At 47.9% G+C, this 27,587-nt stretch overlaps 1 protein-coding gene across 8 annotated transcripts; it reads left to right on the top strand.

Annotated features, from left to right (window-relative positions):
• Nucleotides 1–181: 181 nt before the first annotated feature.
• On the top strand, nt 182–27,103 carry STX16 (syntaxin 16). 8 transcript variants are annotated; one of them, XM_047069626.1, is made up of 10 exons: nt 1,018–1,096; nt 9,073–9,084; nt 16,161–16,277; nt 16,403–16,510; nt 16,920–17,060; nt 18,232–18,397; nt 19,506–19,597; nt 20,155–20,298; nt 21,552–21,632; nt 24,010–27,103. In XM_047069626.1, the coding sequence occupies exons 3-10, from the start codon at nt 16,269–16,271 to the stop codon at nt 24,112–24,114; spliced, it is 846 nt and encodes a 281-aa protein (XP_046925582.1). In that variant the 5' UTR covers nt 1,018–1,096; nt 9,073–9,084; nt 16,161–16,268; the 3' UTR covers nt 24,115–27,103. The 8 variants fall into 8 exon arrangements, with proteins under 8 accessions (XP_046925578.1, XP_046925580.1, XP_046925579.1 ...); XM_047069627.1 differs by having other exon boundaries at nt 1,069–1,147; XM_047069622.1 differs by lacking the exon at nt 16,161–16,277 and having other exon boundaries at nt 182–1,147.
• Nucleotides 27,104–27,587: the final 484 nt, after the last annotated feature.

Here is a 27,587-nt window from a genome sequence, read left to right as displayed (position 1 = left end):
TGAGGCTCGGGCCCGCCCGCTGGCGCGCTCCCCGAGCCCCGGGCCCGGTGCGGGAAGGGGGAAAGCCGGCGCCCCGGGAGCACCCCGGGAGAGGGCGGAGCGCTCCCGTGCCCCGGGGCAGGGGTGGGGCGGGGAGCTCCCGCGCCCGGAACGTTGCGAGCAAGCCTTGCGAACGTCGCAGGGGGGCACTCGCGAGGGACGGACAGGAAGAGGGCCAGGGGGGACGCCAGAACCCGGGACCACGGCACGGAAACGGCCCGGGGCTGAGCTGCAGTCAGATCCGGGGATGGAGGGAGCCGGAGAAGAGGAGTGAGGAGGCCGGGGAGGCAGGCCCTGCTGCCCTCCTGGAGGCCGGCAGGCCGCTGTGGCAGTGGAGGACCGGGCCGCCCAGAGAGGGACGGGGTCAGGAGGTCGGGCCCGGGCCTCAGCAGGCCCAGACGAGGCCCAAGAAGGGAGTACCAGGCGCCCTGGAGTTCAGGGCCCAGGCCTTGCCTCGGCTTGTCCAAAGGAGGCCTAGGCCAGGCCTCTGGTGGGGAAACTGAGTCACAGGCAGGCCCCAGGGCACGGCCTGGACGCGTGTGAGCCAAGTGAGGGGTAGGGGGCACAGCCCCTGGGGGGGTCTCCGAGACTAAGGGGGGTAGGGGGCTTCAGGGCCTCCCAGTCCACCGCCGGATTGGCGAGTGAGACGCTTGTAGATCCAAGGTTGGATTGGGGTGGGGTCTCTGGGACGTTGGCTAGCGAGGCGAGGATTGGGGGGATTTAAGTGCTTAGAGATCGAAGGCAGGCCTTGAGTAGGGGGAGTCAGACAATTGGAAAGCCGAGGTGGTTATTTGGGGAGGGGTCTCGGCGCCTGGGCGAAGCGCAAAGCTGCGCCCGCCTGGCTCGAGGCCTTGTCCAGGCAGGTGTCTGTGAAGGGTGGGCCCGACCCGGCCAGGCCAAGAGCAAGAAAAGTGAACAAACCAGGAGTGCTAAGTGGGCGGGGGGCCCCTGAGCGGGGGGTCACAAAGGGTGAGACATGGCCACCAGGCGTTTAACCGACGCTTTCTTGTTGTTGCGGAATAATTCCATCCAAAACCGGCAGCTGTTAGCCGAGCAAGTGAGTAGTTACACCACCTCCAGCCCTCTGCATTCACGTAGCATTGCTGCGGTGAGTCTCCCGGCGGCCTCTCCGACACACGCACCGTGTGCACAGCGGCTCTGCCTGTCTGTCTGTCTCTTGTCTGTCTCTCTGTTTAAAAAAAAAAAAAAGAGAAGAAGAAGAATGAGACTAAGAATAATCCGAAGTGGAAGGTCTCTGGGCGAGGGGCCGGGGACGTGTACAACCCTGGATGGGGAAGAAAAAGCAAAAACAAAAACAGTTTTAGGCCCCTGCTCCACCTCTGCCTTTGCCCTCTCTCTCTCTTCACTTCCGCAACCCTCCTCCCCCGCCTCCCTCCCGCCCCGGGCGTCACTGCCCGACAGGCCGCCTCCGATTTACATGTGTTTTAACACGGAGATTTGGAAAAATTGGGGCCTTCCGGAAGCCTTTTTGTCTCGTTTTGTGTTTAAGCCCCCGCCCTCCCCCTCCCCCTCCCCCCATACGGAGCCTCACTTTGGGTTGCAAGATCGCCGAGCCCGTATCTTTGCAAATGAACGACACCCTCCCCCAAATGAGGAAGCAGTTGGGGTGTGTGTGTGTGTGTGTGTGTGTTTTGTTGTTGTTTCACCCGTTTTCTTTTAATGGCCTCGCGGCCCTGTGTGGGGCCCTGTTCCCTATGAATAATTGCTTCACTGTTTTTCCTGGGGGCTCCTGTTTGGGAGACTAAGGTGCTGGGTTCTTCGTTTTCCATTTCCCAGACAGGAAATTAAGCTTCTCCCTCCATTCGAACTTTAAAAAAAAAAAAAAAAAAAACCAAACATGTATGTATGTGAAAATTAACCTTCAAAATAGCACATGCTTTTTGATTTAATTAATCTGAACCTTTCTTTAGCGCAGCGGTAGGATCTTTTAGAGGGAGGGCCTGGGAAGATTGCCGAGGGGCTTTTTTTGTTTGTTTTTGACGAGGTCTACTTACCTTTTCTGAGCTTCAGTTTCTGGCTCTTTCTTGCTCTGGTAAATCAGGGCCCGGGTTGCATGGTCTGTGCAAGACCGTGATTAGCTCTGGAAGATCTTAAATTGAAAAGTGAAGTTAGGAAACTAGTTTGTAGTGGGGGGGGGGGTGCTCCTTGCTATAAACAGGCTAGGTTTGAATAGAAGCAGCCTTGGAGGATGAAGGAAATAAAGTCACCCCCAAACCAGACTCTGAGGGACTATACTTGAAATATACAGCGCTGGGGACCTCACAGTTATTTCATCTATTAGCGACTGTATTACCTTTTAATTTTTTTCCTTTATGGCCTTACTGAATGCTTCAGAAAAATCATGCCATGTGTCTTGATGAGTGACAAAGACAGTTTTTCCCTTTTGTAACTCACAAGTGGAAAATGTCTTTGGCCATATTGCTTCTATGGAAAAGCTGTTGTAAGCCGCGTGTGCACAGTTTCAGGAATAAAATCGTGCAAATTCAGGTCAAAAGGCATAGAAAACAGGGACGGGGTATGTTTAGATTTGTATTTACTTAAGAATCTGAAGTTGTTTTTTGCATTTATAAACTGAGGAAGAAATGGTATTGTACCGAAAGAGGTGTAAATGAAAACGGGCTAATTCCAGTGCTGATTTTTTGAAAAGAAAGCTCTGAAATAAGCCAAGAATTAGAGAGTAGAAATTGAATTAATAAAATTCCTCAGTGGAACTTTAGTTTTATCAAACAAGATGTAAAAATTGCATATTCCTCAAATGCTTGGTTTTATGCTACCTGATGGGGGGCGGGGGGGGGGGGGTGAACAACAGAACCAAAACTCGGGTTAATGTTTCTAAGGTATCGGTTTTAATTTATTGAAACAACGTTGTTTGCTTTTAAATTTTTCATCGTATAAAGTTCAAAACACCCTGAACTGTTGGGTAACATGAGACTTTTATTATCATTATTATTAATCATTAAGTCAGACAGTTTAAAAACCTGGTGTCTGAGCCGGGCAGCTTTTTAAAAGTGCATCTCTGAGTCAGACCGATTTTTAAATTGGTTTTCTAAGGTAGGCCATTAGAAAATATACATATAAGCTAAGTCAAATAATTAAACATGGATAGCTAAAGTCTATAATTTGGAAAATTAGATATGTCAAAAAAGGTATAGATGTATTTAGCTAACTCAGGCAATTTCTGGAAAATAGGTTTCTGAATCAAACTATACATATCTAAGTCAGAACATTAGAACGATATTTTCTGTATGTTTCACCATTTAAAATGTTACATAATGATATTAGTCTCTGAAATTTTTCTCAGCTTATAAGCAATCAGATCATTTAAAATATCCTTGTAGTCAATTCAGACTATCTAAAAAATAGAATTTGCAAGTAAACAAAAATGGTTTGCTTAAGTTAGAGTTAAAAAGCCCCACCTATTAATATTTTTAATTGTACGCATTAAGAAAACACATGACATGTCAAATTTTTCTCAAGTGTTCAGGGGTGAAGTAACACATCTTCAGTCTGCTTCCAATCAATTCACCAGAAACTGTTCTACACACACACACACACACACACACACACACACACACACACACAAAATCAAACATGACAAGATGTTAACATGACTAAGTAGAGGGTATGATTTTTTCAACTTTTCTGGAAGTTGGAAAAGTGCTATAAGCATTGGGGGGGGGGGTGGGGGGAGCCATGTCTAACACAATTTTTTAAAACTATCCAGTAACTTCTGCAGCATTTTTCACTGCATGTTTAGCTCATAGAAAATTTAACACCTCATTTCTGAATTGCAAATTTCAAAACCATGTAGCAAATCAAACAAAATCAAAGTTATAAAATTTGAATATGGCCTGGGTCTTAGGTGACATTAAGAAATAATTAGTTAATTAAGCTAATTATAATTAATCAAATTTGTTAATTTTATTAGAGAATACCTAACTGAAATGTTGAGTAGTGAAATGAGTAAAATGCAACTTACTTTGTATATTTAACCCCCCACAAATGAAACAAATAAGGCAAAATGTTACTGGTTGTTAAGTCTACTGATGAATATGTGGGGTGACATGATACATACATTTTACATATTTTTCAGTATGTTTGAAAAATTAGAAATAAAAACTTAAAAGATATATACAGGGCATATTAAAAACGTGAGCAAAATAATTAAAAGGAGGCAATTTGTAAATATCTGATAAAACTCAGATTCATGAAAAAGGAAGCAGCTAAATTCTAGAGTTTAATTTAAAAAAATCATAACCTGAAATTTCTAGTTCCTAGTTAGAAGAAAAAGCTGCAGAAGTTGATTTCCATGTGTGTTTGTTACCTCACACACAACCCAAAATAAATCAAAAAATCACATCGAACTGCTAGTTTGGAGGAGGGGGGTTAGGGGGCTTTTGTTTTCAAGTTTTAAAGCTGAATTTTCACATCCTTATTTAAGGAAAAGGCTGTGATTTTTTGATTTGATTAGAAGGCTGTTTGCACGTGTGTGCCTCACACACCTCAAAACACAGGACACCCAAAGCCATATCGTTCAAGAAACTTAAACATGCGTTTCACTGCATCCTAGTTTAAGGGGAAAAAACCCAGAAGTTCTATGGTGGCGACGGTGGGCTTGCTCTGTGCGCCTGTAGACATGCATGCTGAAACAGGTTGATGCAGCATTCAGGCAAATATGTCACAGCTAAGCAGGAATTTAAGGAGGATGTGCAGCGACAAAGCAAGCCGAGTCCCCAGGGCCAGCAGAGACCTAAAGATCCTTGACCCGACATCCCAGCTGTGATAACCCTTATGCCTCCCTTCCTCGACCACATTCTGTGATGGCTACAGGGGAATCCAGCAGCCAGTCAGTCCCAAACAGCCTTTGCCTGCATGAACCCCAAGTCTGTACCTTGTATCCTGTGGTCCTAGCTCTGGTTCTGGCCCTCAGGGTCTCTGACACGGGAAGCCTCTTCCTTCTTCTGCCTGATAACCCTGCGGCCTTCTCCTTGCCGAGAGCTTTCTCTATCTAGCTCAGCAGCCCCGGCTCACACAGCCTGGTTAAGTTTCTTGCCTGTGAATGAAATCTAGTTTTCCTCTCTGCCTTTTAAAGTTTAGCAGCCAGAGCTGAACAAAATTCTCCTTGATTGTGGTTTTGCTTGTATTGATATTGGTAAAACTAATTGTTAGAAACAGACAGGGGTTGATTTTGTTTGTTTGTTTTGTTTTGTTTTTTTAGACTTGCAGCAAAATGCAATTGTTGGCGTTTCTCATTCATTGTGTTTGGGCCTCAGTCCTAGATCCCCCATCATTGTTGTGCCTCACGGCAGTGTGAAATAAAGGAAAAGAGCACTGGACTCTGAGTCTGGCGATTTAGGGTTAAGTCTCACTCTGTGGCTGACTCTCACTCAGAATGTGTCTTTAGGCTCCTTGGTCTCTTCCGACATCTTTTGCCTTATTTATAAGTTGAGGGGTTTGAGTTAGGTGGTTTCTGAGGGCCGTATGGATTCAACAATGCCTTCTTGAGTTCTGGTCCAGTACGTGGTTTCCCCTGACCAAGGCACACAGCCCTAGGAGCCCTAGCTTCAATTTGAAAAGGAGAAATAGTCAACAACGTCGCTGTGCCCGCTGGGCCAGCGTCGTGCAAAAATCCTTGGAAGTGGCTCCAGGACCTCGCTGACCTGACTTTGACGTTGTATCAGCCAAGTGCAGGGTTGAAGGCACCGCCTCATTCAAGCAGTTACAGGCAGCTTGGCTTTAAGGAGCTCAAGTGAATTTACAAAGTAAAATAATCATTCAGGAAAATGTGTGAAGTCTCAAACGAATGAATGAAAAGTAGTTGTTGAGTTGCTGTTCTGACCTTGATGAGGTGCCATATGACGCCTTTGGTCTGGAATGGGTCTAAGAGAGGGTTTGGAGCCACGCGGTTAGTGTTGACTTGCCTGATCTATCCTGTGCTTTAAAATAATGCGTAATCTATCAATGGAAGCTGGAGTTAATTGGTCTTAGATTAGTTTGAAACCACATTATTTTTAATAAAACATGGTGTGCTTTAGGGGGAGAAAAGATACTGAGGATTAACTAAGGTTATAAGAAACCTGAAGTCCTTCAGTCTTGACTGTAACGTAAGCCGAGATTTATTGAGAGCTTACTATGTGCCTGGCTCTGGGCTCCGGGCATGTGGGCACCTTCTGTGTGCAGCCTCACAGAGCTCTTGTCACACGGGTGTTGTTGTTTTTCTCACGATACAGATAAGGGAACTAAGGTTTGTCCAGTGCCCCCCACCTAGAGAGTCCGGGAGCTGGGGTGGGGCCTCGGGCCAACCCGGCCCCAGAGCCCCGTGCTAACCCACTGGGCTGCAGTACCGTTTGTCGCTGCACATCCCGGAATGTGGAAGGACCCATTGTTTAAGTCTTGGGGGTGTTTTTTCCTTACAGTAGGGTAGCATCTTTCTGTGTCTTGCTCTCCAGCCATGCCTAACTGCGCTTTTACTAGCATATTGAAGGTTCTAGTCCCCACTGAGTCTGTTGGAAAATTAGTCCTCTGTCTTTAGAATCCAAGTATGAAATCATTGTATATTTCTCTTTAGAGCTGTTTGCTTTCCTGCCTCTAAAGATTCCCTCTGAGCAGTGAGGCTTACTTGAGAATAAGGGTACTTTGTTGGATAAAAGAGAAGCAAAGTTTTATTTTGGCCGTAACGGAAACAAAGTAAATATCACGATAGCATAGACCTGTGCTTCCAAGTCATTTTGCTCAACTTTTCCAGACTTCCTGAGTAAACACAGATGGGTTTCCACTTATTTTTCAGTTTTATGTAGAAAGTTCGTTAGACTATAAATTCCACATGCTACTTGGAGTTTTCAATATTTGCTTGGTTATATGCCATTGGCAGGTCAAAAACCTAGATTTAGACATTGTAAAGATTTAGAAGGTGGTGATGTGTAGTAACGTGTTTTCATTTGGCTGTATTTTGGTTTTTCCTCATGGTAATTCTAAATGTTTTAATTTGTTTCTTGACCAGATTTTCTGGTAATTTGATGGCATTGGGGGTTTTGAACACCCTCTATTTTTAAGTAGCAAAATGGGGGGGAGGTAGGTGGGGACTCTTTGGGAAGCTGACCTCTGAATTTAATTCCCGATGTGTTACGGTAGTAGCTGACTATCACTAATAATTTCCTGAACTGTTAATAAAATTAGAGATGCTGGGGGGGGGGGGGTGGGGGGCGGGGAAGAGGCCTGAACACCTGGGTCTGTCGTCCCCTTCTGAGCCATAAAGCTCTGTGACGCTGGGAAAATGGATTTATACATTCTGCAGCTTAGTTTTCTTACTTACAACAAAAAGAGGCTTTATCTAGTCCGTGATTCTGATTTCACCTCTTATCAGCCAGTAATTGTAAAAACCGAAAGATCAGGGTGTGTGCTGGGTTAATAATCCAAGAGGACAGGCTCACGTGTAGCAGAGACCTTACCCGAGGCTCGCGGTGGTACTTTGTTCGAAGATTCGATGCCAAGTAACCACTGCAGAAGGGACAGAGGTACAGGCTGAGACACCGAAGTTAGGGGTTCTGCCCTCTGTCCTGTTCTATTAATAAAAACAGTGCAGTGCTTTCTGCATGAAAATGTTAAGCTCTTAAAAAATAAGAACACCGTCTTTTTTTCTTCTTAAAGCAAAAGGTAATTAAATCAGATTTCCGTTTGACACTGTCTTCTCTATTAACATTTTCTAGTACTCCTGTTATGGCAGGGTGTGTATATAAATATCATTCTCTTTGTTCTCGTGGCAAGTTGTAGAAGGAATGAAGACGACTTTCAGGTTTATAATGTCAGCTAATTGAATTTTTACGTGGAGGAATACTGCTTGATTACACTTTTTATTACTGTCATTGTTTAATAATATTTTGGTCCTGACAGACCAGTTTCATTTGCACTATTAATTTTTAAATAAGGAACTTACGTTTTTTAATTTTCTAAATTTACTGCTGAACATAAAAAAAAACCAAAAAACACAGTTGGTGATTGAAATTTACCACAAATTATTTCAGTGATCAATAACACAAAAAAGTAAAAAAAAAAAAAAAAAAAAAGACCTAGTTCTTTAGATTATCTATCATTGGTAAATATCTGTTCCGAAGCGAGAGTTCCATGTCGATCTAAAAAAGAACCTTTAGTTTTGAATTGAAACTTTATCCTCTGGTTGCCGGTGCTTCTTCCTCCCTGTTCCCCCCTTAGGAAAATCTCTCGTTCTCGTTTTGTTTTGTTTTGTTTACTTGCTTTGATAATGGCTTTACCAATAACTGTGTGCTTTCTAGACTAATAATAATAAATGGCAAGCAAATGGGGAGAGTTTTTCTTTTCTCTTACCACCTGTGTCTCTCTCCGGGGAAGAAGGGTTTCTCGGCTGGCTTATTACCGCGGATAAAGCCGTGTCTGCGGGATTGAATTTGTAGAGACCTTACACGTGTGGTCACTCAAATATGATCTGAACGCAGCCATAGACCGTTTCTGTGGGTTGTCCATTTGCTAATTCTGCTGCGTTTGCAGGGCTCATTTACATGCTAAAATAGACACTTCTTGGACCCGGTAAAACTGCATTTTAGCTTTGCTCTCAAATTACTGTATCTTCCTAAGGGAAATTTAGAATATTGTATGTGGTATTTGATACTGATCGAACAGATTAGCATTATATTGTTGTGAGACTAAAGCAAGTGTATTTTATTTGCTTTATGGTATTTTAATTTTTACAACTGCTTATTGTTTCCTATCTCATTCACCGAAACAACAATCATGGTAAATAAAAAAAAAAATACATGTGTATTGATGTAGCTTTTTTTCTTTTTTTTTTAAAGGAGCAATCAAAAGGGGGAGATTTTTTAAATGCCTTGGTTAGTGGATCTTTATTTTTAGTCAACTTTAGAGCTGTTTAAAATCAAAGTGTTTCTCAACTGACCATGCCTTATCTGTCTGTCCCCATCCTTCTTTCTTTTCTGCTATCCCTAACTGGATGGGACTGATGGGAACAACATGTCTCTTCAGGAGCTGGACGAGGTATTGTGTTTTGAATATTTCTGTATGTTAGTTAATAAAATTATGTCTTTTTTTTTTTTTTTTTGAAGTCTTTGGTCATATACAGAATACTAACAGAGCTGATACACGTTTTAGCGTTTCTTTTGACTACTCATAATTGTTGTGTTTATCAATTTGATCTTCAGGATGTCTTAATATATTTTCACCCCAGGTAAATTGGTGGCTTAGAGAAGAGTTTAAGGAACAATTATTTGCTACACTTGGGAAAGTGTCTCAACTTGAGAAATAAATAGTAAAGGTTGAGTGAGCCTTTTCTTGAACTTACAAAAAGCCAGATTGTTTTTAGGATTGTGTGTATAACCCCCTGCTTTCTGCGAAGCGTGCTGCTTGCTTTCTGCGAAGCAAGGCTGCTCAGGTAGAGTGTGGAGGACATGGTGTCTGTCTGGCGAGAGCCCCAAGGAAGCGGGCTCACAACCTGGGGGCCTGCCGGGGAGGCTTCGCGGTCACGGTCACGTGCCGGGGTGAGGCCGGCGACCCTCTGTGTGTGCTCGTCACTGCAGGGTCCCCTCTTTGCCCCCTTCCCTTCCCAGCAGCGCACGTTCGGCCTTTTCAAGACTTAACTAGCAACTCACCGAGAAGACGGACAGGGTGCATGTTCCTAGCACTGTAGTCTAGAAGCGCTAATGAAAGGGTTGAGGCAAAAGGGGATTGAACTGTGGCTGTCAGTCTTGTGTCTCTCTGACCCATTTCCGCTGTGGAAGGATAAAAATATTTTTTCCTGAGGGTAGACCTTTTAAAAAGTAACAGAGAGGAGGTATTTGGGGGTTTTGTTTATTGCAATTCAGATGGGACCACCGAGGTGGGATTCGGGTGACTGTCTTCAGAACCAGTGGAGCTCCTAACTAGTAGACGAAGATCTACCTGTACGTTCTACAAGCTGTTTTAACTAGTCAGTGGTAGGAACAGATGGGGAACAACCTGCTGCATAGCCTTCGTCGAGAGCTGGTTAAAGAAATTGGGTAGCATCTTGATTCCCTGTACCTCGAAGGGTGCGGTCCCTCCGTGGGGCCGCGGCCAACTGAGCTCCGGGACGCATCACCGAGTGGGAAGGAGCCTGATGCGAACTGGTGTGGAAGCTGTGGTTCCCGCTCTTCTGGGTTTTGTTGTTGAGAAGAGCGACTCCCATTTACGCTTGGGTGTGCTTAGAAATTTCTGAAGAGACAAAGTAGACAGTTAACAGCGGATCCCTTCCAGGAAAAGTCTGGGATGGAAGAAAAACTTCCTCTCTATCGCATACCCTTTTCTTAGGTTGGCTATCTGGTTCTAAAACCTGTGCATGCACTACTTCTGTCATTAAAAAACAACTAGTATTTGGGGCGCCCGGGTGGCTCAGTCGGTTGAGCGTCCGACTTCAGCTCAGGTCATGATCTCACGGTCCATGGGTTCGAGCCCCGCGTCAGGCTCTGTGCTGACAGCTCAGAGCCCGGAGCCTGCTTCGGATTCTGCGTCCCCTCCACCCCCCAACCCCACCCCGCTCTCTGCCCCTCCCCTTCTCACACTCTGTCTCTAAAAAATGAGTAAATGTTTAAAAAAATATATTAAAACAAAACAGAAAAAACCTAGTATTTAAAAACAGCTACCCTTAAGCGAGTAGCTCATTGATCCCGGTGTCTTGGCCTCCCTGCCAGCACTGGGCCCGGGCCGGGGCCCCAGCCCTGGAGAGCTAGGAAGTGACTGCAGCTCCCCGACAGTGGAGTTAAGCGTCTCTGGGGCACAGTGGACAGGATGTGCCTGGGTTTGCCGACCAGACTCGAAAGGCATGAAGGCCTGGGGGCTGAGAGCGGAGGCCTTTTAGATTAGATGCAGCCCCTTCTTGAACAGTTGGGGGCTACGGCTCCCAGAAGGAAGTGTGAGATGGGGGATAGATAACAAACCACAGAAGAACAGAAGTCAAAGAAACACTGGCCACTTTCCATGTGAGGAGCACATCTACGGTCATGTTACTTAGGGGTCTGCCCCGGGAGCCGAGTTCCAGTCTTGCCTCCCTCTTCAGAAACTGGCTACCCACAGTGAGAACCAGCAGCCCTTCTGCTTTTCTTCTTAGCTTCTGGGTGTTTAAAGGGGGTCTCCACATCCTGTCACCAGAGACGCTGCCCGGAGGGCCACTTGGCCCCACGCGACTCCCGTGCTTCTGGGATTCTCTAGACTCAGTCAGCCTTCATTCTGGGTCCACATGGCCACCTCGTCCTCGTGAGCACTTCACTTGACCCTTCTTGTCCTCTGTCCAGGACCGTTGTATCTTTTATGAAGTTAGCTTCCAGAATTGTACGTGACCTGGGTTTTGTCTACTTCGTTCATTGCTTGTGTTTATTGTTGACCCAGCTAATTACAATGGCACATTTCTTACCATTCAGCTCCAGGTGCTGGGTTAGGAGCTGGGGGTGTTGGGGCTTGGTGTCTAGAGCCCTGCTTCACCACAACTGCCGCAGGGCTTGGGGTCGGTGTCTTCTGGGGATAGTGAGAGTGACACACGGGTTCTGGGCATGAGTTAGAAGCCCATCCCTCTGGAGTTGAGGCCTGAGCAGAATTTCCTGACCGCATCCCTCGGGTCTCCCAGAGTGAAGCCATCTGGTGGCACCTTACAGGGTGTCCACGGTAGACTGTCATTCTGCCCGGATCAACTTGAAAATCTGCGCCCTGGGGATCCCGCTCTGCGTCTTTCTCCACAAGTAGCAATGGGGTGTCCCTAAGGAGGAAGCACACCCGCCGTTTACTTTCTTAGCCAGAGAAGTGTCTGGCCCTCTGCTTTGTTCCCTGCTCTCATCTACTTCTCTTCCTGTAACAAAGTCATCTCCCAAGCTGTTGGGTCTTTAAAATTCATAATTGGACATAATAAAAAATCACAAGATGTAAGTGCCAAGCTCTCCAAGCACATAGCCTGGGCAGGGCACGGTGACATAGTGGGGACATGGGGGCCGCAGGCTGGGCCCGCTGGTCACCTGCTTGGAAAGTCTCTATCCAGGGGGGCGGGCTTAGTGTCCATGTTTGTACAACAGGGGGCAGTCCTCTCCGAGGGCTTGTTGTTGGGGTACAGGGCTCCCGTCAGTGGAAGGACGGCAGGGACAGCACGGGCCATCATTGCTGCCTGAGTTTTTAAGGGTGTGAACAATAGTTGAGAGAAAAGGAAAATCCATGAAACCAGCAGCATTTATATCTGGGGGGTAGGATTATCTGATTTTTGTTTTTGTTCTCTTTTTGTATGTTTCTGTTATTTATTTTTCACACACTTAAAAAAAGTGTCTCTTTTGGACATTTAGTGTCTCACAACCAGAAAAATTAGTCGCTATTTAAATGATCACAGATTTAAAAATCAAACACACTGCAGTGCTGACACCCCCTGATTCTTTTTTATCCACGTGCTTTTTTACTCCCTCAAAAACCTGAGATTTCTGAGGCCTAGCCATCTGTGAGCAAAGTCCCCCAGCCATCTCGAGCCCAGCGAGTCGCGCTTGTGGTCTGACTTCATCATACACACCCCTGGGTTGTCTCACGTGGAGGCGAGAGCGGCCAGGCTGTGAGTTTCGGCGTCCCTTCAGGACTCGCTAAGTGCCCGCCGCCACAAACCATCCAGAATTGTCAGTATTGTTTCTCGTTACCAATCCATTATGACGGAACTTAGTTTATTTTATTTGTGTTCAGATATGGAGTGGGGGGGGGCATATGTCAGACTTTGCTAATCTCTGCGGAGGCTTTGCTGTGTCCTTAATCTTACAGGACACCAAGTCAGCCTTCTTGTAAAGGCAGGGTTTCCAAAGAGTAGAAAGGCTCTAGGTTTGCGGCAGCCGGATTTATAAGAAGAGGATGCGTGTGTGCGCGTTCCTTCCGTAGATCAGGAACTTGTCCGTGCTGTCTGGTGCTCTTTAAGGGACAAGTGTCGGCATCTAAAGTGGACCAAGGGCAAAGGTAACTGTAGGGAGACCAGCAAGGAGCCCTGTGGGCGTGCGGTTTTGAACATCTGTTGGAATTTTCCTGCGTCGATGACCCCGGGTCCAGCGCACCCCCAAATCAGAGCCCCAAATCAAAGACAAGAATTCTGAAATTCTCCTCAGAATTTTTACTGATTTTTTTTTATTTAAAAAATACAGAAAAGTTTTTGTTTTTGTTTTTATTTCAGAAGCACAAGTTCATTTTAGAAAAGCTTTATAGACCAGGATCATCATATATTCAGAGAGGGGACTAAGTTGAAATTCAGCAAGGATAAGCAAGGAGAATAAAAAATCTGGCAGTTTTTTAAAAAGCCTGTCTTGACTGAAAGGGCAACTTGAAAACTGACAGGATCATCCTGGATCTTAAGAAAATAAGAAAACATGTTTTCAGATGTGAAGTGAGGTTGAAAGGGGGTGATTGTTTTGCATGTAACATAGATTTTGTTAATGTTCATATTTGTTTCTATTTCAAGTAGTTGACATTTCTCTTCAATTATGTTTTTCCCTTCTCAAAACGATGTGGGTTTTTTTTTTTTTTCATTTTGAATTCATACTGGTAAAATAAAGGACACATTTCATCTGAGTACTGCTGAATTTCTTTATCAGGATGAGCTATGGCTATAGACTGTATGAGGAAAGAGACAATTTTTCCAATATTTAAAGTTTGCAGCCCCAAAGACTGCATAGACTATCTTACTGGCAAAATCCTGATGCAATGTGGGGAAGCCAGGGCCAGCTTTTTGAGCTGGGATCTGTCACTTTTGGGGTAGGGATCTCTTAATTAGCAAGCTTCCTCAGAGCGTTGAAAGAGAATGTGTTGGCCCCAGTTTTAACTTACACGCATTTGGTGGGGGGGCGGACACAACTCTTGGGTAAAACCAGGTACCGCTTAAAAGAGGTGGGTCCACTTCAGCTGACTTCACGTGTGATTGAAGTTTCAGGAAAGTCGATTTGTTTCAGAAAAGTCGATACTGATTACTACGCAGGTAAATTTAGATGAATACCACCTCTGTATCTTTTTTAGTTTAATGTATTTTTATAAACAGTAAAAACAGTACAAAAAAGGTCATGAGCTTAAAAGCCTGCATAAAGTATTACTCTATTGAAAGTGATATACTAATAAAATTAGTATATAGATTATATAATAATAATCTAGATTAGATAATAAGCTGGCATCGAGGAAATTCTGTGACCCATGAAGAGGTACCTTAGCAGTTTTGGGGTTTGCTTTGTATAAACAGCTGGAGGTTTGAGTTCAGGTTCTGCTCCAGGAGACAGACCCACAGCTCTGTGTCCCGCACGAGTTGGCCGTGTGGTCTGTCCCTCCTGCCTTGGTCAGTATGTCCTGTGCAGAGTTGCATACCTTTCCGTGACTTCAGAGCAGGAGTTTGAGGAATAAACGGCTCGACTTCTCCCGGTCTGTTCCTGCTCTGTGTACGATGAGGTCTGAGCCCCATTGCTGTACCCGCAGGTGGTCAGTGAGAGAGGCCGCTTTATGTTGAGACTCTTGTGCTCACTGGGAGCTGGTCCCCTCTCCCTGGTACGGTTTGGTGGGGGGTGGACCCAGGCCTGTGTTTCATGGTGGTGGTTCAGTCTGAGGGCTTGCTGTCCTGATTTGTTTTCTTAGCAAATTGCAGTTCTATTTCACGGGCCTTCCAAAATGAGTGGCAGCCTGTGGAGGAGATGGGGCCTCTGGAGTCATCGGACCCAGTTTTAATCTGTCACATAATAGCTCTGTGACCTTGGGCAAGCTACTTAACTTTTCTGAGTTTCAATTTCCTCATTTATAGATTGGAATAACAGTTCCTAGCTCACCTAGTTTCCGTGAGGATTAAAACAATAAAAAGAATATAAGATTCCTATCGGTGGACTCTTGAAAACAAACAGGGTGGCTGTGGTTGAGAATTGCCACTTTATGGACCCAGCGCCCCAGATTGTGCAGGTCGGATGACACACAGTTTGTCTGTGACCCGAGATGACTCTGTGGTCCTGTAGGGTCCACGCGGTGGCGGAATGCTGGTGACTTAATCACGACTCAGAGACGCTCAGGGAGCAGTTACGAGGGTTCTGGTGTCTTCGGTGTGGTCATTGCACGCGGTGTGATCCGGGAACACACAGAATGTCCTAAGCCCGTGGGGGCAGGGCCTGGCAAGGGTGGGGGGTGGGGGTGGGGGCAGCTGCAAGATGCCAATTTGCTTGTAGGAATTTTTGTGTTAACTGTTTAGCATAGAAGAATTAGGATAGAAGAATTCTTTGAATGTAGGTTTTTGCTTATGTCACATTTTTTCCCTTTATCTGTTGATTTTTAAATTTTGTCTTGTTTCCTTATTAGAAAAGCAAACAAGTATTTGCTGAGTGAATGAAAACATAACTTTAGGTACATGCAAGGAAGGGGGGGGGGGAAGAAAAGCAACATAAATTCTTCACCCAATGCCACAGTATGGTTTAGGGCATTTACAAAGTATTACCTGTAAAGACTTCTTTATTACTGTTTTCCATTATTTTTCAATCATCATTTGGATCTTTGGAAACTGGCATTTATAAATTCTGAACTCCGGAGGGCACCTCCAGATGGCTCTCAACCCGTTCACTGCCTCAAGGCAAGCCAGCAGCTTAACTCAGCCAGGCCCGGCCTTCCCTCCCCGGGTCTTCAAGGTTTTCGAAGCCGGTGTCTGAGACCCGGGAAAAGAACCAGAGCTCTGGGTATCATTTCAAAATAAGTGAAAACACCGCGTGTGGACACTGAACTGAAGAAAGGAAGCGACAGGCAGACTTGCGTTGAGATTTTTGAGGATTGCTTTTGCGTGGTGGGTGATTTGCTGATCATTTCAGGCAGTTCTTTGAGACATTTTAACACATGGTTAATGACCTTGTGACTAAGATGACTGGCTCAGTCCCATTTCCAAAATAAGCGAAACGTGTGTAAGTAAACCTTGCTCCTACTGAACACTTTGTGTGAGTTCCGTTTGTAGCCTCGTATTTTTTTGTTTAACTTGTATCTGCTCGCATTAATTGTTGAGGTTCATGCCATCCTGTCCGTACGTAGTGCTAGTGATAAGAGGTCTTTCTGTTAAGGCTCTTCTGTTGATTTTCTTTATTACATTTCTATAGCCAGATCAAGTCAAATTCATGTTCACAAGTATGTCCAAGAAAATTAAGAACTGGTGCATGAAAAGATAGGAACACAATCCCAAATGCTAGCAGTACCAAAGCAAGCTTATGATACAGGCAAGTGCACTTACTCCTACATTTCTTGGTCTTCTCAGGGAGTGACATTTAAAAGGGTGTGAGAGTGTGCTCATCAAAATGGAACCTGAGTAACGTTTTTCCCGTGTCCCTTTATTTCCCTGTAGCTTGCCGACGACCGTATGGCTCTGGTGTCGGGCATTAGCTTAGATCCAGAAGCAGCAATCGGCGTGACAAAGCGGTCGCCCCCTAAGTGGGTGGACGGAGTGGACGAAGTAAGTGGGATGTTAGTTTCACGCGATCCTATTTTTTTAAGTAATTGTATGACGCCGACACGTGTAAAGGTGCTTTTGCCGTGAGAAGCGTGACGACACGGTGAACGCAGGCACCTGGAAGTAATCCCGCCTTAGGGTCGCTCGCCTTACACCCCACCGGAAAAGGGGTGTGAGCCGGTGGTTTGGGCTTCAGTGGGAGTGGCCTGGATTAGAGAGAGAGACTCAAGCACCATGTCATGAGCAGTGGGATTTGAACTTCGATAATCTGAATGCAAAGTCGCTCACGAGTCGGTGAGACTACAAGTTGGCTGAAGCCCGGACCCTGTGCTCTAGAGTGTAGCTGATCGTCTCAGAGGCAGACAGATGCCTGGCAGGCGGCACTGCAGCTTTGGTGGTTTCATTTGCATAGATACAGTACGACGTTGGCCGGATCAAACAGAAAATGAAGGAATTAGCCAGCCTTCACGACCAGCATTTAAACAGGCCCACCCTGGACGACAGCAGTGAGCAGGAACACGCCATTGAAATCACCGCCCAAGAGATCACTCAGGTGAGGGTGGGACTGGGTCCCCAGGCCGGAGTGGGCAGTTCCCGGCCCCCTCAGAGGCCGGAGCGTGGCACAGCTCTCAGATCGCACCTCCCTCCCCCAGAGTTACGCTTCCCAGCCCGCAGCCCACCAAGAGACTTGAGACCCCGGGCTCCCCCAGGTTATCAGCCTGTGTCTTAGACGAGTGGGGACTGTTTCCCCAGTTGTTGGTACCTGCCACCGTGAGCTGATTTAAAAATAAACTCAGAGCATTGCTGAGTTCAGTCACTTGATCTAGAGATGTATAAGTTCTTATATTAGTGCTTACAAATTGTTCATGTTACAAAATGGTCCTCGTAATTGGAAAAGATTGGGAACTTGCGCTGCCCGAGGCTGGAGTGTATTAGCATCTTCAAGAAACTTAGCACCCTAGAAACATTCCTTGTAAAATGTTAAATTTGAGCAATTAAAAAAAGTGTGTATTTATTTGAGAGAGAGAGAGAGAGACACTGAGCAGGAGAAGGACAGGGAGAGAGAGAGAGAGACAGACAGACAGACAGACAGACAGACACAGAATCCACAGCAGGCTCCAGGCTCCGAGCTGTCAGCACAGAGCCCGATATGGGGCTCAAACTCATGAAATCATGAGATCATGACCTGAGCCAAAAGCCAGATGCCCAACGGACTGAGACACCCAGGCGCCCCAAATTTGAGTAGTTTTTAAATAATCTGACCAGTGGGGAAACCTTAGTATTTACGTTGTTTACTTGTTTAAATCTCCTGGTGCTCAGAGGTTCTGGGCGCTGGGATGTGTGGGTCCTGGCTCTTCGCAGGGGGTCCGCGCCACGGCTCCCCTTTGTTCCCTCTGCCTCCCGGTGTTCTCGTAGGCAAAGTGGGAACAGTAACGGTAACTGCTGCCTCGGGGTGGTGGCGGGGGCTTGGGGAGAGGACCGGAGTCCCAGAGCGGTGCGTGGCCAGGCAACGGGCCGGAGGGGGTGTGCGCCCCGCCCCGCCCACAGCGTTTGGCCACGCCTGGGAGCCTCAGAGCCTCGGGTTGCTTTGGCCTGTGCGCCTTGGGTGACTCCGGCCTGTGCGAACAGAGCCTCTCCCGGCTCTCAGACCCTCGAGCGCAGCGGCACTGGCACTCAGGCCCCTCCTCCACGGCTCACTGGGAGCCGTGGCCTCCTTCTCCCAGCTCTTCCACAGGTGCCAGCGCGCCGTGCAGGCTCTGCCCGGCCGGGCCCGCAGGGCCCGCTCCGACCAGGAGGAGCGGCTCCTTCGCAACGTCGTGGCCTCCCTGGCCCAGGCCCTGCAGGAGCTGTCGGCCAGCTTCCGGCGCGCGCAGTCGGGCTACCTCAGACGTGAGTGTCCCCGGGAGTGATGGACGGGATTTCGAGGCATGAAAGTTCCAGCACTAGGACCGCTTTTTGTCTCCATCCTTCCTTTTGGCCGCTAGTTCTCCATTTTGTCCCGAGCCCTCCATCGCCACCCCTTGAGCACGTTTCACAGCTTATGCAACGAAAGGGACCCGCCCCCCCCCCCAACACACACACACACCGTGCGAAATGATGCCCAGACTGAGGCCGAGGACGGGGTGTCAGAACAGTTACATGCAGCAAAAACAAAACTTACTCTTTGCCAAGCTCGAACAATGTGAAAAGCATTCTAGCACGTTGGTGAGGCCCGTAGCTTCCCAGATGTGGGGTTGGAGGACAGTGCGATGCGGAGGTAAAAAGTTGCAATCACGTGGAAGCTTCATATTTGCAAAACAACTAAAGTATTCGAGTGCCTGAAAATCTTTTCTGGGAGTGGGTGAAATGCTGGCTGTCCTGGCCAGTGATCCTCTCAGCCTGCCCTGCCCTTTCTTCCTGAACAGTGGGAAGTCTGGTGTCAGCCACGTCCGCGTTCGAATTACCTCATAAACTAGGTTTTTCCTTATTACCACTGCAATCAGTAATATCCCCACATACTCAAAAAAAAAACAAAAACAAAAAAACAAAAAAAAACCTAGTTCCCCCTCCATCTGACAACTGGCATATTGGTATTTTAATTTTATTACTTCTAAAACTTGATTAGGGCCATTTGAAATTGTTACTAGAGATGCTTCTGGAGAGAAATACCGATTTTTTTAAAAAAATGTTTGTAACAGCAGTGCGATTAAATATTTCTGCCTCACTTAGAGATGCTCAGATGGTTTCAGTGTCCTTTTGTCACTCACTTGGCATCGAGTGAATTGTACCCATTTGCAGTGTGATTTTTGTCTTGAAAAACGCCAAATGCTTGCATATTGTTTTATGTTTATAATCTTTACTCTCCCCCCACCTCTGTTGGAGATAGGCTTCTTTTAAAGCTGCTGAGAGTATCTCCATTTTGACTGTTGAGTTTTACTCCAGATTTCCCTTTTTAATGGCGGCGCAGTAACCAGGACGGTTTACATATTCCAGTAAAGTGAATTCCTATCTATGATAGGCATGAAGAATCGAGAGGAAAGATCCCAGCATTTTTTTGATACAGCAGTACCACTAATGGATGATGGAGACGATAATACGCTCTATGATCGGGTACGTGAAGGGGCTGCAGAACTGACTGCTCCACACTCGCGCTCCGCTCTGTTCCTTCTCTTCATAGACCGTTGGCTTGTGTGCGATGAGATGGGTCAGCGCTGCTTCAGGTAGAGTCTGTGCAGCGGTTGGAGGAGCGGTCGTGGGGGCCATACTGCTGCTCCCTCTGCAGAGGCTACGAGGAGACCTTGCAGTCTTGCCTTCCGGAACCTTCAGGAAAGCAGTCTGCCCACCCCACTTGGGGAAGAACCCAGAGAAGCGCAGGGTTCATCCCGCTGGTTTTGCTCCTCGGCCCTTGCGGAGCGGCCGACGTGGGTTCCCCCGCGTCCCCTGCTCGGGCCAGTCGTGCTTTAGATCCTGCGGCGTGTTTTAGGAGTTTGGATCTTGCCTGTCGGGGGAAAATCAGTGCTTGTGTGTTGTTTACCTGCTTTGTGGAAGTGTTTCCAGAATTCATTCTTTGACTTACGTCTAACCTCACACACCATCCCTTTCTGGAGGCGGGGCGGGGGGCGGGGGCGGCCTCCAACGTACAGACCCTGTATGTTTTGTTTCGCTAGGGTTTTACAGATGACCAGTTAGTGCTGGTGGAACAGAACACGCTGATGGTGGAGGAGAGGGAGCGGGAGATACGCCAGATCGTGCAATCCATTTCTGACCTGAATGAAATCTTTAGGGACTTAGGAGCGATGATCGTGGAGCAGGTACGTGGTTTAGCTCCCTCGTCATCGAGTTTTCCTGCCGTACCTCGGGTCCTTCTTCAGACTTCTGATTCTGCATTACCGTCGGGGAACAGAATTTGCCCCTCTCCCCCACGTGTGCACGTATGTACGCGTGTGCGTGCACGTGTACGTAGGTACATGTGCAGATTACATACACGTGCTAACGTCACTCCCTGTAAAAATACCGAGAGCTTTGTTTCTCTCTTTTTTTTTTTTTTTTTTTTGAAGTAAAAAACAAATATCCAAAGGTCTCCTATTCTCCAACCGAACTCCAAGGATGCTCAGGGGACCACCCCGCTTTGGGGGTCTGGTGCCCCCCACTCAGCAATAATTCTGGCAGTAGATAAAGTTTCCCTTCTAATATTGGCAGGTTACTGCGTAATGGCAACGGGAACCACTAGCTTTCAAGTAGAATTAAATTGTTTGTTCGCTGTTACAATCTGATTACGGGGTTTTATTATCTTGCCAGCAGGGATTTGGGTCCCGATCCCCCTGCCACCAGCTGCAGAATGGAGTGTTGAGGCTGTGGAAGATCTAGTTACAATAATTACTCCCGTGGTTCCCAAGGAACTGCTCTTGCTATCTCTACTGATACAGCGTGTTCCATTAAGAGCCCTGTTCTTGCATGTAGCCTGGTGTTCCCTTCTTTCTGTGTGAACCGAGAGATTAAACAATTAAAACCAGAATTCTCCTGGAGGCAAAGGTGTAATTTCACGTGGCGGATTGGAGCTCGCTGTCTTTGCTCCGACCCATGGAAGCCTGTGTTGACGTGTGTGGACATGATGGGCAATTTCCAGGCCTCATCATGGCTGGGTCTAGTTTAACCCGCGTTCTCTGCTTACCTGCATCCAAGTATTTACGCAGCAGATGGGCACAGAAGTCAGCCCTTCGCCTCTCAGAGCCTATTTCCACTGAACTGTATGTTTTTTAAAGCCCCAGTAAGTCTGAACGTGGCATATCTTAGAGTGGCTAAATCCAAAAAAGAAATCTCAGTTTGTCAGTATTTCTGTCTCACGAGGTAGACTTTATTGTCACTAACACAGCACTCTGCCATTGAGTGCCTAATATCGCTTGGGGATGGATTCCAGAGCTTTCCATGTGCACCTTTACCACCCAGTTAAGTAAAACAGATAATCCTGTGCGTAACGATGTCTGCAGTGTGCCTTTCTCATTTTTGATGTTCCGTTTTTCCCGTTGGGGTTGTTGATGGTCTGTAACTGTCATTTCTTACTCAGGGTACAGTCCTTGATAGAATTGACTATAATGTCGAGCAGTCCTGCATCAAAACCAAAGACGGCCTGAAGCAGCTTCACAAGGTAATGTCGGATGTTTCGGTAACCTAGAACTCGAGGAACTGTTCTCAGACACCAAGGCTTCCCCGGAGGACCCTCCGTGTAGCAGCACAAGAACGCACACTGGCGGCTTGTGTGGAGCCGGCCGTGGCGGTGGTTACCCTTGCCCGGCAGGAAACGGTTCCAGGTGCACCTCACACGTGGGTTTGACATTGCTGAGAACTCCCTCCCGTGACAGGAAATTACAAAGCAGCTGGGCTTTTCTTTCTGTCAGAAAGCATCTCGCTCTTTGAATCTTGTTTCGGGAAGTCAGGGGAACGGGCATTTGTTAGACGCGCGTCGAACGTTCTGTTGGCTCGTTGGTGCTGACTCGGGGCTCTCTTGTTGTGACGCCCTTCTGACGGATTGCTGCTGGAGGGTCATTCCGGAGCAGATAAAAGTCTCGTTTTCCCTTTTAGTTGCCACGGCGTCTCTGTGTGCTACCTTGAGAAAAGAGCCGTTTGTTGACGTGAGGCTAGCTCCCTTACTCTTTGCTGGGAAGGTGGCTCTTTCGGGAAGATCTTTCACGATACTTGTTAAAAATAAACGGGAAGCGTCCTCGAAGCCTGGTCGTCAGTGATGAGAAACACACACATGCAGCCGAGGGGATCTCGTGTGTAATTAGGGGCCTGTGTGCTTTGAGAGGGACGAGGACGCTTCACAAAGGAGACAAATTTCTGTCCGTTTCCCTGTATCTTTGAGACCCGGTGACACTCGGAGCCATAGCATGAGCATTTTTCCAGTCCACTAACGAATCGCTCTGTCGCTCTGCGGAAGCTGGCTCCTCTCCGGCCAGGACGGCCCCGGCTGCGGGTGGTGTCGAGTGCACAGAAGGTGACGCCTGCCGAGGTGTGACCAGAAGCCCTTGACGCTCGCTGCCGCAGCAGGGTGGGAGTGAGACTCCCGGCACCTGGCGAGAACAAGAGGCCCGCCTCAGACGGGCCGAGGGCTCGAAGCTTGCGGACTCGTTTTGCCGCCAGCCTTGTGTATGGGGGGGACCGCCAACTCGAGTTTCCCGCTCTGTAATACCCAGCTTCTGATACGCTGTTGTTAGAGTTTCTTCAGTAAAAACTAGTGAAACGTGTCCTCTGATAGAACGCAGACCACGGGCAAAGCTTTCTCCGCAGGAGCGTACAAATCCAGGGGGAACGAAGAATGTTGTTTCAGGGTCTGCTTCATGAATCATTTTGAGAGGTTTTTAAGTCCCGTGCGGCATCGGCTCCCCTGGCGTCCCGGGTTCCTTGTCAGAGAAGTGAGCCAGCCCCGTCTTCCCTCTCACGTCACGTTCCGTCAGCAGCGTGGCCGGCCGTCAGCCGGCCGTCACCTCCTCCGGGGCTGATTGAGCCTCGGGAGTGGCCGCACACGGGCCCGACTGGCAAGACGGGCTGACCCGTCTAGGCCGCGGTTTCCTCCTGGTGGATGAGTGGCTCCCAGGGGGTAGGTGGGTTCACTCAGGAAGCAGAACTACCAGTCAGGAGGTTGGCGGGGAGCACGGAAGTAAGACAGAAGGGGCTGGATCTTCTCGGCAGACGTGGCCATCAAGCTGCCGCCTTCTTGTCCTTGCCCGTGAAGTAGCCACCCCCCCACCCGCCCCCGGGGCAGCGCAGGGCCTGCTCTTCCCTTCTCTGGGCCAGTCCCCGGGAAGCCGAGGCGGGCCGCCGTTGGGTTTGTGCGCGGCAGGGGAGGTGTGACGGCTGGCGCGTCCGCCCCCTCTCCCGGCCTCCAGGCTGAGGTCTGCGGGTGCGGTGTGCAAGAGGGTGCGGGGTCGGCAGAAGCACGGGGAGGGAGCACCGCGGGGGGGGGGGGTCTCTCGCTGCTCTTGCTACCCGTGGCTCACTCCTTCCCATTCCCGTCTCAAGGGAGGGGTGTGCTCTTGTTTCCAAAGTCCGGGGAGGCGGAAAACACCCTCTGGGGGGCCGTCAGTCCCACGGGGGAACCGTCGCCAGTTGTTGGGCGTCATGGTGAAGGAGGTACACGTCCGTCCGAGGAACCGTGCCCAGGAACGGGAGGCTCGGGTGGAAAGAGTGGCTCGTCGCAGACGGTGGGAGCAGGCGGGGAAGCGGGTCGGCCCGGCCCTGAGGCAGAGCCGTGGACTCCTCCTGCCGGCCTTTGTCATAACGGCGGATCCCGGGCCCGGGCTCTGGGGCAGCCCCGGGGGAGATGGGTGGCTCCGGGACCGTGGCACTCGTCCACTCGTGTCGATTAATTGTGCCGGAATTGGCGGGCGGGACTCTGATGACGTAGCCCGTGGCGGAGACGCCAGTTAGGCAGACAGACCCGCAAGCCCAGAACCGGAAGCGGGCGGGCTCGCTATTCGGCTTTTCGGGGAAATGACGGCCTCTCTCCCCTCCTCTTTCTGTAGGCAGAGCAGTATCAGAAGAAGAATCGGAAGATGCTTGTGATTTTAATACTATTTGTCGTCATCATTGTCCTCATTGTCGTCCTGATCGGCGTGAAGTCTCGCTAGGCGGCCGTGCGGCCACGTGGGCCGCCCGTGTGCGCTCCCGGGCGCGAGGGGCTGGGCCGCCCTGCGGGCACAGCGGAGGCGCGGGCTGCGGACCGCGTGGGGGCGGCGAGCGCCTGCCTGGACCCCTCGTCACGGTCGTGCTCCAGCAGGGGGATGAGCTGCTGTTTCTCCTTCATTGTCAAGAATTTAAGGACCTTTGATGCTGCTGCAGAATAGAGATTGAGTTCTGTCATCGGTTATAATATCTATTTTTTTTAGAAAGAGAAAATGAGTTGAATGTTTACAGGCACTCCGCAAGCTGTTCGATATTGTATGTGCATATGCTATTTTTTTAGCAGTCATGTCTGAGCAGCATGTAAAAATAATTTTTGGAAACGTTTTTTAAAAACCATCTGGTTTTTAAGAAATTTGGTACCAAAAATTTATGAGTAGAGGCAAAAATGCCTCTTCATCTTTCTCTGTATATTTTCCAGTTGAAAACAAACTGAGAAGTCCTTTAAGAATTTATAATCCGTTCCCCATTAACTTAATTTAGCTTTTCCATCACTGTTAATGATCAGAGTAACAAAGTGTGAAAAATAAGAAACCATCATTGATGTTAATTAACACATTTAGATGGGCCAGTTAAAACAGCTTCATAAGTTTAAATTAATCGTAAATGGACTATTCCTCATTTAGAGTTTGTGCACTGCATTTTCTACTGTAAACCCAAAGGGGTTACCAAACAAAACCACCTAAATTTAAAAGTTGGTGATTTGAACCAACCGCACCTGAAAACATGAAAAAGGGAAGCTTGGCCGTGTCATGGAAGTCACCAGAATCAGCCAGTGTGCCCCTGTCCTCGTCCCCAGCCATCCTTGCCCGATCCATTACTTACACACTAACTACATAATGACCTGTTCAAACTAGCCACCATTTAATGAACTGTGAATTTACACAGAGGCCATTCTAAATGGGTCACCCCATTTAGGATTAGTGGATCTCAAATTATTAACCAAACATCACTCCATTTCAAAGTAGAATATTCCACCAGGGGCATGATTTATCGGCTCTTGCGTTGCTGCTTAACATGCCCGGAAAGTAAGCACGTTCCGACAGATTGTGAAAATCTTGACTAGAAGTCCCTCATTTGTGCGAGCACGAATCAGATCGCCAGAGTGGGACTTTGCCGTTTTCTTACCTATTATCACTATGGTGCTCGAATATATTCCTGGAACTGTAGAATAATGTGGAAAGCGATGATGGCTTTGAAAGCTCAACTTGTTCACGTTTTTACTTGGTCTTGAGACGCCAGTATAGTTCTGATGGTCTTTGTATAATTTTCGATGGCTTTTCCATTGTTTTTTACCTCTCCTGAGAAGTTTGCGAAGAGCGTGACCTCATTAAATGTGCTATGTTTTATTTGGATCAGTCACATAAAATGTGTCTTTAGAATTGACTTTGAAGTCGTTTCCAGAAACTTAAACGCAAGTCCAGACGTTCAGGTTGTCCAAACAGATCATGGTCTTAGCACCCACACCCATGCCCCAGCCTGCCCCTTCCCAAGTTCCCGGCCACCACTGGTTTTCTCATGACCGATGTGGCTGTAGAACGATCCGAAGGTGCCCCTGGCATTTCAGGAAATCGCCTGGTATTCCCTGACCAACCATTATGTATTAGGCAAAAAGGTCCGGAAGTAAGACTCCACCTCCTTGATCACCCCTGACATGTGCGGCTTCTGCAGATCTTGAGAAGAGCCGTAGGCATTTTCTAGTCACAGCGGGTTTTAATCCGGTGGCCGAGTCGAGATGTTCCTCTGGACCGACTGCTCCCAGGAGCGGGGGCCGTTCAAGGTCACGGGGCTTCCCTCCCCAGCGGTGGACAGTGGCGACAGGAGGCTCGGTGGTCTTAACATGCAAGGCAAGTGACCCTTTAAGAAAGGATCGCCAGAAAAAAAAAAAAAGAAAAAGAAAAAAAAGAAAGGATCACCATTTATTTATATTTATTTTCAGTTAACAGGGTGATTGGGGCTGGTTTTTGCCCCCCTCACCCACCAGGGTAAAGTAACGGATCTGACAGAAGTGATCTTGAGGATCTCGAGTGAACTGAGAAAGCAGTGCAGTGCCACAGAAAGCCCCCCCCGCTGTCTGCTGCCATCACCTTGTCCCCAGGCCACCTTGTCCCCAGGCGGGGAAGCGGCCCCAGGGCGTGTGCTCCTCAAAACACTGTATTTTTCTTTTGAGCCTTTACTTAGGGAAAGATCAGCAGCCTTGGGGGAAGGAAGAGTAGATTGGTCCGGGGGCCCTGGGGCCTCAGGGTAACGGGTGATTCTCTGCCTCTGAAGGAGACGGGCTCCTTTTGCTCCAGACGGCCATTGTCCCAGGGAGGGCCGGGCCATTCAGCTCTGTTGGGCTCTGGTGGTAATGATCGCCAGCCCGGTCTCTCCCCGCGCCTGGGACACGACCGGAGAAAGGGGGTGGGGGGGAGGGGGAGGCTCCCTCTGGGCAGCCCTGGGCTCGGCCCCTGGACACCTGCCCCCTTGAACGTGTCCGGGGGTGGCTCCGTTGAGGGGGCCGGAGAGGAGATAAGGAAACGTTTACCGTCAGGTCTCCAAAGCTCCTGATCTTTCCTGCGATTGTAACAAGTCTACTGTCTCTTGTTGTATTAATTTGGGGGTGGGGGGTGCTGGTTTCGCCATGGGCGTGAAGCGGTGTGTGTCTCTAATTTAACGGATTTACCGCTTTCTCTGCTAATTGAGAGAGCATTATTTATTTGTTTTGACACAAGTGCTTTCAGTGTTTTATCCTAGCTAATGGCTTCTTAAAGGTAATAAAACCCTTCCAACCTAATTGGTCAGATAAGACTTTTTTCCTTGTGTGCTTAAATAAAGCAATTAGTGAAGCGCTTCTATCCAAAATGACTCTTTTTTTTTTTTTGTCCTTTTTTAAAACTAATTCACTGTTACTGGAAACTTTTTGTACAATAAAGCAATCATGCGGATTAAAGAGCATCCTGCCATCCTCGTATTAATTTTAACGACGGGGCTCGTGTTTTCTTCCAACGCATCTGTGTTACAGGAGGGCTTCATCCGTCCCGTGATCGCTTGGGCCAAATGACTATTTGTTTTGTGTCGGAGGCCTTGCCTCAGTGTCTGAAAGTCCATCCATCTGCCTAATGGACGCTCGCAAAGGGACCAATCTGTCTGCCATCCGGTAGACAAAAGGGAAGGTGCCGTAGAGGCAGATAATTCTTTTCCTTATGGAAATGTATGCTTTATATACATACCAGGAAACATTAGGAGACCTTCAAATGAAATTGTGGTGTGTGAGCCTCGTCGAGAAGTAATTCTTACATCTGGGCTCCGGGAGACTTGCATTTCTAAGTGACTATGAATGTTTCCTATTCTGTGCCACTGAAAACTTGAGAGCGAGGCTTTGCCAGCTGAGCTCAAAGCCAGGACCTCGTTTCCCATCGAATGTGTTGTGTCCCGGGCT

This window comes from Lynx rufus, unplaced genomic scaffold (assembly GCF_022079265.1).
Source record: "Lynx rufus isolate CCGP_SWC_20201006 ecotype Redwood Valley unplaced genomic scaffold, mLynRuf1.p SCAF_8, whole genome shotgun sequence".
NCBI lineage: Eukaryota > Metazoa > Chordata > Mammalia > Carnivora > Felidae > Lynx > Lynx rufus.
This window is presented reverse-complemented; position numbering and strand designations above follow the sequence as displayed.